General features: G+C 36.2%; 1 protein-coding gene across 2 annotated transcripts in view; it reads left to right on the top strand.

Moving 5' to 3' along the window:
* LOC133522175 (protein yellow-like) overlaps nt 1-13,442 on the top strand; it is a 54,036-nt gene that overhangs the window by 20,760 nt on the left and 19,834 nt on the right. For both annotated transcript variants that reach the window (XM_061857405.1, XM_061857403.1), the window contains exon 3: nt 11,450-11,647. In XM_061857405.1, coding sequence (XP_061713389.1) covers nt 11,450-11,647 — 198 coding nt within the window. The remainder of the gene's footprint in view (nt 1-11,449; nt 11,648-13,442) is intronic.

Genomic DNA, 13,442 nt, shown 5'->3' with positions numbered 1-13,442 from the left:
GGAGTAGGTTATGGATACATAATAGAAAATGTTTTAGATAAACTGTACAAATTGCGAGTCAAAACCTTTTTTTAGTTTATTTGTCTATTTATACGTTCCTGCCTTTGAATTTATGTTATGTGAGTGAATATACTCCCAAGAAGGAAAACTCTACATACAGCCATCTAAGATATTTAAAATTTAAATGCTATGTTGAAACATTTGAAACTCGATGCGGAACTTCATTTAGCAGCCGAATGTTTAAGTAGTTGCGAAAGTTCGTGTTTTTTACTCCTTAAAATCCAACTTTAGGTAGGTACCTCCTCGTATATCTTTAATAGGCAGGTAAACAGAAAAGCGATGAAGACTTAACTAAATGTAAAGGTTAAGCGATTAAAAAGGACTATTCAACTTAAGTTTTGTTATTGATTCTGTCTTGGATCCGGGTGCCCCGCCAACTAGGGCTACCACTTATTTCAATCGGTTGGCATAGAATTTACGCTGTCATTATCTAGTAGAAGGAAACTGAGTATTGGGACTAAAGCTAGTTTATATTATACATATTATTATGTTTTTACTTATTTAATATAAATCAAATCAGTCTTATGCAGCCAAGTCTTCAACCAGTCCGTAGTTGACCGAACACTTGTTATAGTTGATTTAGGATTCCTATTAAAAAGCCTTTCAAATCTTTAGATTTCAAATTTTAGCATGATCATACCGTTTTATTTGCATCGCAATCATACCGTTTTATTTGCATCGCAAGTGAACGACTTCAATATCCTGGCTGAAGAAGCGGTGGCTTACCTGAGTAGGGCGAAATTTTAAGTTGTTACTTACTATAATTTATACTCTCTACCATTTTATATGCAGTGACATGTAACGAAGCCATACGATAAATAAATAACTAACAATTTTGTTTTTCCAGGTTCCTTAATTTTTTATTCCGACATTGCAATATTGTAAGAATATTCGATTTGACTGTCATGTCATATACAAACTACATTGACAAAAGTGACCATATTGCTGCCATATCACGAGATATTCCAAAAAAGTTGAATTTGCTTGGTTGTAAAATAAAAAGATTAGTGCACTTTATTTGTTCTGCTCATTGTCCCTCGATTGGTCCTGCTCATGTTAGAATTTAAAAAATAGATTGTCTTCAACAACACGTTTAATTTAATTTAAATTAGAATAAATTTTCTAATGTTATTGCGTAACAGACTATCATCTGATAGTTCAGTCAAAAAACATCGAAGTGCCGAAGATGTACCCCTACCGTGTGTTCCAAGTTGAATGTAAGAACTTCGCTTCGCTACGCTCGCTTCGATAAATGGTCTTTCCAAGTCAAAGAATGAGATGAACTACTGATGACGGTGAACTATGGGGCATGGCGAGAGGGTAACACTGGATTGAGACCGGGCCTATGACCTACGGCTGCGAAACAAGTTAATTCATATTTTCAGGATTAAGAGGACCGATCCAAAAGTTACACTTCATTTGGAAGCATAAATATTTGGGCTCGATGGCAAATGTCTACTTACCTATGCATATCAAATGTATTCGTGCAAGTTAATGAGAGTCATTTCCATTCCAGTACTCGTAGCAAAAATACACGTTCAAGTCTTATTTAGATAAATGTCCGACGTTAAGAAAATTTACTAGAATTAGAGCATATTAAATAGGCTAATTTTGTGATTGATTTATAAAGAACAGCAGAGACACAAGACTCGCAAACTTGACCCAGTGCGTGCCTCTGGCCGTAGATATTAGTTTATGAGTTTCTATTATTATTACATATATAGTTTGTTTGTTTTCTGTTGCTAACCATTAATTGTATTTAAATTGCTTTTTGTTGTTGTTGTGTAGTATTAACCAAGCTATGGACCCAGAGTCTGCAATACATTATTTTTATTTTATTTAATTTATTTATTTTGCAGTATGCCTACATGTAGACCTTAAAGTTCTCAAAGATTTTACACCAGTATTTGAAAACTTCAGAGGTCATACTTAGTTATTTTTTAAAGGTTATAGATAAGATTCCACTGGCGCTTGCTCGTTAACTTCATCAGTTAGCTATGACAATATAATGGTGAATATTGACTAAGTATATTGAGGCATATCAATTTGTCGTAGCATTTAAAATCAGTGGCGAGGCGTGCACAAAGCGCTATCGCGAAAACGGTCGAATTACAACAGCTCCAGATTGCTCAACTTACCTACAAGCCTGACGCACGCTTAAGGTCCGTTTGTGTCCGACTGGTTTGCGCTGAATCTGTGAGGTCCTATTCCACATTGTTCTTGAAAACTTTGTTACATCGCAAGTTTTGAACTAAGTTCACGAGACTTGACATATTGTCCATTTGAATTTCCTATGATTAAATAAATTTCAAACACCAAGAAAAGTTATTTTATAAAAGCCTTGGTTGCCATGTCACGAGTTATCAGTAAATTAAGTTGAATTCACCTTACCTCCAGATATCGTATGGATACTCGCCGATAAGAAGTTCGTTGGCTAAACTGGCACCTTGAGCGGCTTGAATTGAAGTGTGCTTAAGAACTCAACTTTAGAATTCCATTGCCATGTTAGGACACAGTTAGCGTAAGTCAATCATTTACGTTATTTGAAGTACAAGTGCCAATATAGTAATTTCCTGTTACAGTTGGACAGGATTATAAAATGCCAACCTAGTATTAAATGCCATTTGTGAAGTGTTTAATTCTAATCGAGCTCTTATATGTCAGGAGTTTAAATGTCATCTAGCATAATACCCCAGTAGGAACTCTTAGTATCGCATTTATTTTTCAAAAGATCGTGATAATTTTAGGTATGTATAGTTTCAAAAGATCTCAAAGATATGTATACATTTTTCGCCTTATCTTCGCCTTTCCTTTGTCAGGACTAAAGAGTAATGTGCAAAAGTGTAAATATTGACGTTAACTGTATTTACCGAAAATTAAGTTATTATTTTTATTATGTTTCTCCTTAATAATGCTGTTCGGCTTTATGAATTTATATTTGTTCGGCTTGGCTGGTTCCCCTAAACTTTCAAGCTGTTGTGATCACAAACCGTCGCTTTCTATAAAAACTAAAGTAAGTAATGTAATGTGACACAAAGTACATTGTTGCAAGGAAGTAAATATTAAGGACACATTTTACAACAGCTTTATGAACATCAGAAATCGTTTTCCTCGCGATTGCACTGATGTCCTCTTTTCGAATGCGGTCCACCTTCGTTTACTTACAAATTGGATGGGCCAAGCAATCTTACATGCTTAAGGACCGTGCCAGAATGATAGTGGACAACTTTATGATCATATAAATACTTGTTTCTGTGTCAAAGAGTAAAACTTTTTAGTCGTTTATAAAGGCCAGTTAAGTGTATTTTTTGACAGTGACAAATACCAGTTTAAATTCTAATGCATTATCAAGATGGCACGAATAAACTTAGAAGTTCGCAAAAATATTTTGGACGACTGGTGCAAATTAAAGGGTATGACGTTCAGAAAACTCGCTAAAAAGTATAACGTTAGTCCATCAGGTGTGCACAAATTAATAAAAAAGTTCGGTGAAACTACTAGTTTACAAGATCTGCCTAAGTCTGGCAGAAAGCGAGGTACGTGGGACTCGTCACTGGAGAAGAAAGTGATGCGGATGTTTCTACAAAAACCGTCCCTTTCGGTACGAGACGCCGCGAAAAAAGCCAATACGTCGTCTTCGACGATTCAGCGAATCAAACTCAGGTGTAACTTAAAAACATACAAGAAACAAAAACAGCCCAAACGAGATGATAAGCAGACGGCAGCTGTCCGAAAACGTACTAGAAAACTCTACGATATTGTACTAACCAAAAAAAGCTATGCATAATAATGGACGATGAAACATATTGTAAGTTTGATTTTAAAACCTTACCAGGACCCCAGTTCATCACGGTACCCGCTAGTAAAAAGGTTAATCAAAAGGATAATGCCATCTGTATTGAGAAATTCGGCAAGAAGATATTAGTTTGGCAGGCAATCTGTCAATGCGGGATGCGGTCTAAAGCATTCTTTACCACAGAAAATTTGAACACCGAATTATATCGCAAGGAGTGCTTGCAGAAAAGGCTGCTACCCTTCATCAAAAGGCACAGGATACCGACTTTATTTTGGCCAGACTTGGCATCATGCCATTATTCTAAGGTCACACTAGAATGGTATAAAACCAACAAAGTGGACGTAGTTCAAAAATACATGAACCCGCCTAACTGCCCCGAAGTCCGGCCTATTGAAAGATACTGGGCTATAATGAAGCGGCACCTACAAAAAAATGACAAAGCTGCAACGTCAGTCAATGACTTCAAGAAAAAGTGGAATAGGGCATCAGAAAAAGTGACGGACTTCGTCGTCCAAAATCTGATGAAGAATATAAAAAAGAAAGTCAGATTGCAAGCAAAATAAGTAGTTAACAGTGAATTCCTAAAAATAGTTTATTAAGAGGATGTTAAAGTTTGGTTTATTTTATGTTTTATTTTTATATATTACTCAGAATTTAAAAAATGCACCTTTCCAGTTGTCCACTATCATTCTGGCACGGTCCTTAAAGTTGTAACATCAACAATGTACTCGTGTATTTGCTCGCGTTTCTTGTGAAAGCTCTAACAAACGGCGATTTCACTGTTATGCAATTTATTTACAGTCGAGCCTGCATGTACAAGTTGCCATAGTTTACCTACTCAGGAAAAGCTATTTAAAGGATCCGACACGGCGGAATCGTGATACGGCCTTGGCAGAACGGTCTCGCGAGTCAGCCATGGCATTCTCAATTGAAATATGTGCGAGTTACTGTCAAGTGCCCGCTCCCCTCTCTTATTTTGACACAGTCAATGTTCGCATTCTTTGTAAATTTTTTGCATGATCATTTTATTGGTTTATTTTTAGAGGCGTGAATAGCCGTGTGTCCAGTAGCGACCGAAATTTTAGTTGCACTATTACGATTTTATAAAGCCTGATTATTTATCGACATTGTACTTACAGTAAGTATCGATTGACTCGACTCATAAGTCTACAAAACAGTATATATACAAAACGCAAACGCAAACTTCTCAAAGGCAACAAATTAGTTAGATATTAAACCTTAAAAAATTAATCATTTGTTTCAGACCCGAATGTAGTTTAATTTATCTTTGATTTAGTTTTTTTTTGTGTTAACATGGGTGCGGTATGGTAGTATCTACCCCTTTAGAACAATCCGGAGTTTAATTTCATTTATTTTATCCATATTAGTATGTAGGTATAGCAATTTAGAATTTTCGTCTTCATTAAAATCGATAAATGATGATTGAATTGATGATAAATGAAATGATTTAGTAAATAAATTTAAAGAGTAAAAGACCTACTTCCATCCCATCCGGATCTACAGTGTCGACCTGTGGGCAACAACAGCAGCTGAGCTGATCGTGATAAGGTATTTAAGGTGCAGTAGGTTCAAAAAACGGTGTTTTAAAAGGTCATAGTGCATTTTTGGATCACAATACGGCTGCCATTAAGTTAATTAGCAACCTTGAGGCCTTTCCTGACTGGCGGTATCGTTTCGAATCCTGGAGTTTTAAAAAAAAACACGAACATAGGTCTAACATGCACTTTAAAAATTAAAAATACGCAGAAGCTAAAAATATTAATATTCCCATTACCCGACAGGAGTACGCGCGGCCAGCACTTGCTAGTCTTGCTGTCGCGGAGGCTCGCTAAAATTCGAGGGTCCCTCGCCTCGGTCTACTAGTGCCTAAAATTTACAACTGTATTCCGGCTGACACAACAAACTCGCCCAACGATACAATTTTTAAAAACAATCTTAAGAATATTTTAATAAATATGGCTTGTTACACAATTGACGAACACTTTTAAAAGATCTCATTGGCCCACTCTATATAAACACACCTAAGTCTTTATTAAGCTGGCGACAGCTGTGCAAATATTTTAAATTTAAACTGAAACTGTTAATTAATTATTATAAATTATTCAAACTATTGTAAGTGTTATTTAGTTATAGTATATTTTTATATCATTTTAATATGTAAAATATCATTTCCTTTACCGATACATGGTAAAAAAACACTGACAGTTTAAAAGCGTTACAAAAATAACTCTACTGATATGTTATGACCGCGATCATTATTTATTCGGTAACGCAGCTGATCGTGACCTATTGTGTTACGCTGACACGATCGTGTGCAGTTAATTGGAATTTAATTACTCTAATCTGATATTCATATTTGATTACCTATCCTACCGCTTTCATGGGTGAAAACGATTAATCATGTTCCTTGAACTAAAGAGCATGAAGCATTTCATGAAACTTGAATCTTAGCATGGCTAGGTTATAGCCAAATGATAAAATTTAAATAGATTTGTTTAAATAATTTACCATAAGTGAACGCAAGAAATGGTTAATGCATAATTCAAAGATTTACAATTTTCTAAGTTGCCAAGTGCCCTAGGAAGAGTAATGGTACGGTACGCAACGCAAGTTCCGCAGAGTTTCATAAGAATCATAAGAGTTGGAAATAAGTAACACTAACGAAACAAAAGTTTCCATTTTAGAAATAAGAAATGTCACTTCGTACGAAATTTGTATCTGTACAGTTATTGTTATTAGAAGTCACCGAAATAGCATCTAAGTACATAACAAAATAATACCTATGCTCGTCGCATTGACTTTAAAAGTACGGGAAAATCCACTCATTGTTTTATTTTGCCTTTCTGCTGCTTTGTATGCAGACTTCGAACGATGCACTCCGGGCGATATTTTCAATCACGTCGTAATGTTTTCAAGGACATCCATTATCAAATATATCTTTGTTATTTCGTGATGATTGATTTCTGATGTCCTGATGCGGTCATTGGACCCAATAATTATTTTTTACGAAAATGGGACTAATCGCGTATAATTCATTTTTACGTTTTGAGGACAGCATGGTCTCGAAGAAAGACTGGCTAAAGTAGACATCAACATCTAGCTGCGTTACCTGATGCTAAGCGAAGACGTTGCCCATGAACACTTCCTACTGCTGTGCGATCATATGCATTATCAACAATGCCAACCCTATAAATATATGAAGATTCACTTTGCTAACAACCTAAAGAGCAAATTCCAAATCGATGTTCTTAAAATGTTACCTATTTTGAGGGTTTTGCTATGAAAGCTTATTTTGCAGCCACACTCGTCGTTGCCGCCAACTTGTTACGCTCTAGTAACGCGAAGTGCTAATTACGCCGCGAATACACGCTTAATCAGTTTTGACATCAAAATAGACTAATTTACAAACCTACACTTTACATAGTCTTATCACGTAAAGTAGCTTAGCAGATTGATTTAAAGCACGAATGTGCTGATAGTTTTTTTTAAATACTTTTTTCGGTTCCAAATATACAGGCTCATACACGAGACATGAGCAGGGTCAATCCTACGCATTAAGTAAATTTCTAATAAATAAGCTAATACTGTTTCGTAACACTACCTGCTTATTAGTGCGATTAACTTAATTTTTTTAGAGTTGATAACAAAACGTTTTAAATAATTTACAACATGCACATGATTTAAACTCATGATTAGGTGCGAATAAGATATAATATAGCGTATAATAAAAGCGATCATATAAATATTTCTATGATCGCTTTTATTAGGTAGGTATACCTACACTACACACCATTATTGTGATGTTTAGGTATGGCAAGTTAAAAGCAACTGCATAAAATATTGGATCACTTGTTTTATTTCAAGAGTAAAATGCACCGTGGACGTTTGTGTCCACGATAAGTGATTAAAACGATTAATTTCTATCCTCATCTATTACCCTCATTACTCATTGTCAAAAATTATCAAAAAATACCTTTGCTTCTTAATTGCTGACTGCGATTGCAAAGAAAATCGACCGCGTGTAATTAGTGGGTAATTAAGCTGGTCAAGTGCGCGGATTATCCCTCCTTCCCAATATGTCGGTACGTTACAAGATACATTGTAATGTTCTTCTTTGCCTATACATATGTCGGCATCGGGATACACCATTACGTAGCACGATAAACGGGAGCAATGGAGCGATAAATATGCCTCAACTGTCGAAACGATAAACATGACAAATGGATTTAAACTTCGGATTTAAACAGTCATGAGTCATACTAGTTAACATTAAATAGATTTTACGGTTTAACTCGTCTATTTTTAGTCACTCGCGTGATATGTTTCGGAGAGCCTATAATAAATAATAATAATATATAAGTAAATATTATAGGACAATCTTACACAAACCAACCTTGTCCCACAGTAAGCTCAATAAGGCTTGTGATGTGGGCACTCGACGATATATATACCTATTATACAGCAAAATTTATATACATACGAAACATTCATAATTCAGGAACGATATTTATCTATGATAAACACCCATAAATGCCCTTACCAGGATTCGAACCCGGGATCTCCTGCTTAGTAGGCAAGCACTAATCGTGCTGAGCACCGGTTCACACACCAGTTCTGTCGCAGGCCCTCGGAAGCATGTCGCGCAAATGACTAAAAGTACGTTAGTTAAACCGTAAAATTATTAATGATAAGTATGCTGCTACTTTCCTGACGTGTGCGGGAATGAGCACTTTTCGTGAATATGTCGAAACTTTCAAGAGCCATATATACTGGAAAACGTTGTACGATACATGTGCGAATAAGTAATTCGCAACTCGTGACGATTTAAAACACTCCCTTCGGTTCGGACGTGTTTTAATTTATCATCCCTCAATACGAATTTCCTATTTTCTGCACTTGTAACTATTATTAGACTAGATCTGACCACGCCAACTTTGCTCAAGCTTGGAAGGAAGAATGCATACATATTTCCATAAGCTCCAAACTTGACGTAGAACTTAACTTGAAAACTTAGCGTGGTCCTACTTTATGCATGTCCCCGTATACATACAAATTATTTCATGGAAGGGCCGATAGATACTTCCAAAGAAGTGACATTTCTAATAGTTAATGCGATGGTTACTCGATTATATAAAGTTCGCTCAATGGAAAATCCTGAAAATATATTCGACAACTCCTTTCAAACAAAAAAAGAATTACTCAAATCAGACCACGGGTGTCGGAGTAATCGGTGAACATACATAAAAAAAAATAGCCACAACCGAATACGGAACCTTTTCCTTCTATGAAATTAAAGTTATTAAAGTCGGTTAAAAATAGAATATATCGGCCGCGGCCCGCGGCCTCGGTCCAGCTCACCTTAATTGCTGGTTACATCGTACTTCAAACGAGTTATAGCTGACAGGAACTATAGGGACCGTGCGCGTTGGAGGGTCTGCCATCTTGTGGCCTGAATCGGAACCATAAACATGTACATTTACACGTCACGTGTTTTCTTGTGCATAGTAAGTGCTGCCGTCTTGTGGGCTACATCGGAATAATAAACATCACATTTACGCCTCGCGTCAAAAATCTGACGGCTCCTGTGCTGCCTCTTACAGTTCATGCACGCTCCCTATAACGGATTAAGAGTTAATCGAATATAATAATTAGAATGAATGTTATAGCTTATTATAGTATTTTCCACATAGCCGTACCCAATACGGCGTATTTCGCTTTTCGAGGTTATAAATTGTATGGAGATGACAGTTGTGACCGTAACCAAGCTATACGAAAAATACAATAGTTATTACTGCCAATTGCGTGCCGTCGTTTATGTATGCTGTAACTTGAACTGTTAGACTAGTCTACATACAAGAGAAAAAAACATGCATAGTAATATAATAAGGTAGTTAGCTAGGTTTATTCAGGTTAGGTTCTTAGTTGTTTATGTTACACATTATGTGTTAATTGTATGTTAGGGTTTTATAATTACCAACAAAAATAGTTTTTGCAACGTGTAAATTAGTTCAATAACTAGATCGACCATTGATTATCATCTAGGCACACGGCATCATCGGAAGGATGTGAACCGTTAAGTATATTCAGGTATTTAATTTTTACAAAGCAAACTTAAGATAACAACACTAAATTTTGTAAGAAAACAATACATATAAGTAGCTTATACAGGGTGATTCAGGAGACGCGAGCAGGACCCACACTGATTCAGTAGATAATGAATGAGAAAGAGAATCAATTATTTAGTAGTTACATCTTTTTATTCCCGTAGGATTGTCTCAACTTGTGTCTGAAAGATCTGTCTAAGCTGATGGAGGTGGAGGTGTTATGTCACAAGTGTTGAGTTAAAGGTGTTAGTAGTGTTTGTGTTCCTTATGTTAAATTGACTTAATTTTAAGGGGACGAGGAGCCGCTGCCCCTCGTGACCAGCGTCTCATGTCTTTATTTGGCACCTACATATAAGATTTCGCCTATTCTATTATTTATTAATGGTGGGTTATGTTCGCTGTGATCTAGATATGCCGTCAGCTAGGTATGTCGAGGTCTTCAATACCAAGAGCCGCGATTCCGTCCAGTATTCTGCGATTTAAGTCTGCGGCGCGAAGGTGCTATGCTTCAAGGTCGCTGATTTCCCAGAGCGTTTCCGAGGGTAGAAGTCTTGAGAACTGGCCAGCACTCTTGAACGCCGTCCTATATTGTCTCTCAATTTTTTTTATAGGTTCGTGTTAATTTCTGTCATTTTGATTATTTTCTAAAAAATGAAAATTATATCTTACTATCGAACCTGCTCACAAAATCACGAGAATCTATTGAGCAGAACACCCGGTCATTTTCTCCAAGCTGTAATGAAGACCTTCGTTAACGCTGGGTTAAGAAAAGTAATTGTTTTTCTCAGACATCGCGGACAATATTGGTGATATTAACCACATGTTGCAGGTGCAATAATGTATTGATCGTTGTTATTGCTTTTTAGATCGTATTCAAGTGGATATATTTTTTTAATTTTTTAAACATAACTAAGCGTGACTGCCAGTCTCGTATCCTTATCCATAATTACCTACTTGTCCGGAAATCCCTAACTTTCCTCCTTCTGCAGTGATGTATTTTTTTCTTATTTGCAGTTTACAGGATGTTATAGCATTGATCGATACAAATCGATATATTGCATGTATCCAGATTAAGTAATTATGCCGGACAGGACAGCTGAGTAGGTATTGTTTCACGCATGCATTCACTAATGCTGCATTTAAACTAGAAATACTTGTAAAACCAACGCAGAAAACATTTATTATACAGAGATCCCTATGAGCACCTGCTGAACTGACAACGGGTCATCTGCGAAGAACAAAGATGACTAATAAAATATTCACAACACACAATTATAATTATGACACTAGAAAGAATTAAGCAGAGATCAACCTTATTCAGGTAATTACACCATGGCTATGAACTTGTGTCGGTAATTAGTAAGTTTTGGTTGTTACTTGACGATTTTACCTGTATTTGACATTTACTTACAAATAAATGAATTTGATTTGAGTCGTTTATACCTCTAACAGATTTTTCCATCCACAGGCCTACCCGGACTGGTCGTGGCACACGGCTGGCCGCGGCGACATCAACTGCACCGGGCTAGTCTCCGTGTACCGCGTCAGGGCCGACCGCTGCAACCGCCTCTGGGTCCTGGACGCCGGCGTCGTCACCAGCCTCGACGACTTCCGCCGCGTCTGCCCCCCCAAGATACTCATCTTTGACATGGCTACCGACCGCCTGGTGAGTTTACGCAATGCGTTTGATAACAATGAACCAGTTATTTTGAAGGGCGTTTTTAGAAAGTGCGAAATTAGATACTGTGGTTTCCTCGTGGTGACGTGGTGCATGAACCTACACGGTGCCGATATTATGCTAATTCCGATAAGTACGACATGTTAAATTATAACCATGTAGGTAATAAAATACATACGTGTTCGTTTTTCAAAACATCCTTTACCATAAAGTAACTGTTATTTAATTATTAAATGTTAAATACATTAATGGAAATATAATGCAAAAGGATCATTCGAATATTGAAGGTCATTTGAACGAAAAAGATAACTCTAGTTATTACATTTAATGACTTGTATGGGAGTTTTCAGAAAATAGTGTACCCAATTAGCGTGAGTTGTTAAGAAAAATTTATCACTGTCAGTTTTGTAACGATAATTAAGCATCAGTTTCAATAAAAAATTGGTTTTGGTGTTTATTTCATATTATAAGCGATATTCTAATGTAAAAAAGGCAAACAGTTGATTCTCATACAGACTTCATGCTTAATTGTCGTTACGAGTACAACTTGAACTTAACTTTTCTTAACAACTTCCGCTAATTGGGTACACTATTTTCTGAAAACTCCTGTATACTAAAATTTATAAAAGGTACCTATATAAATGTATAGGAAGAGGCCATAGTAAATACTTAGATATTCTGATGTTTGTAACTCTGTATACGTGTACCGACTCGTATTTATTGAGATTGTCTTCTTAAAGTAATAAATCTAATCACATTTGAATGGTTTTATGTATTCTATTTTTTTCGGATAAACAATTTTTTTTAATAGCTGTCTTTAAAAGATCAATAGTTTTCAAAAATACCTAAGATAACCGATCTGTGATATGTAGGTACTTACTTGCCTAATTAGGTGGTAGTCAATATAATAGACATTACCGTAGATTATCTGTCGCTACAATTTGTGTATGAAACTATGAAAGGCGACTAGTCGACTAACTATTTTCCACCATGACGCGATGTTATCAAAGAAACAAGCCAGCCAACATGTTGCACCTCTGTCTATCTCGTTCAAGATCAAATGCGATTTTAGTACTGTCAAGGTCGCGCACTCGTTTCATTCGTTCGCACTGTTACGCATCACGCACAATAGCGTTCATAGCTCTACTTTAATGGTCATTAAGTTTTAGTATTGCTTAATTATCTATTGTATAGGCAAACATACTTACATATTAATTACATTTAAAATGTGTTAGTTCCGGCCAGAGATGAGTAAAACATAGTTAAGACTGCTAATAGCATAAATTGCACGGGCTAAATGCAATGATATGAGCTAGGTTAAACTCAAACGTAAGGAGCACAAAAATACTTCCATATATTTTTCTGTACCTACGAAGAAATTGTTATTTTTGATTCATTTTCGCATTTCGTACATAAGTATTCGTCTTTGTCATACTGGATATTAAACATTAGTTTTTCTCTCCCTCTCTATCGGTGAGCGGGAGCTCGTTAGGACGTGCACATTTGTCGCTTGCCCGATTGCCGCCAACTTGTACGATTTGTCACAAGGTAAGTGCTTCAATTTTGGAACGCGTAAAACACATCTTGATTTATAATAACCACATTATGTATATACCTAGGTATATCGTGACGCAATTTTCAACAAATTTCCTAAAATAGGTATGCATTAGGTATCCAAGTATGTGCACTTTCTTCTTCAAATTCTTTCAACTAGTAAGTAGACAAAGGTAACATTCTAGATAATGTAGATGCTAAGTAATGCTTTTTATTTAACACACATCTT

This window comes from Cydia pomonella, chromosome 10 (genome assembly GCF_033807575.1).
Source record: "Cydia pomonella isolate Wapato2018A chromosome 10, ilCydPomo1, whole genome shotgun sequence".
NCBI classification, from domain to species: Eukaryota; Metazoa; Arthropoda; class Insecta; order Lepidoptera; family Tortricidae; genus Cydia; species Cydia pomonella.
The sequence above is the reverse complement of the archived record's forward strand: the minus strand, read 5'-3'. Positions and strand labels throughout refer to the sequence as shown.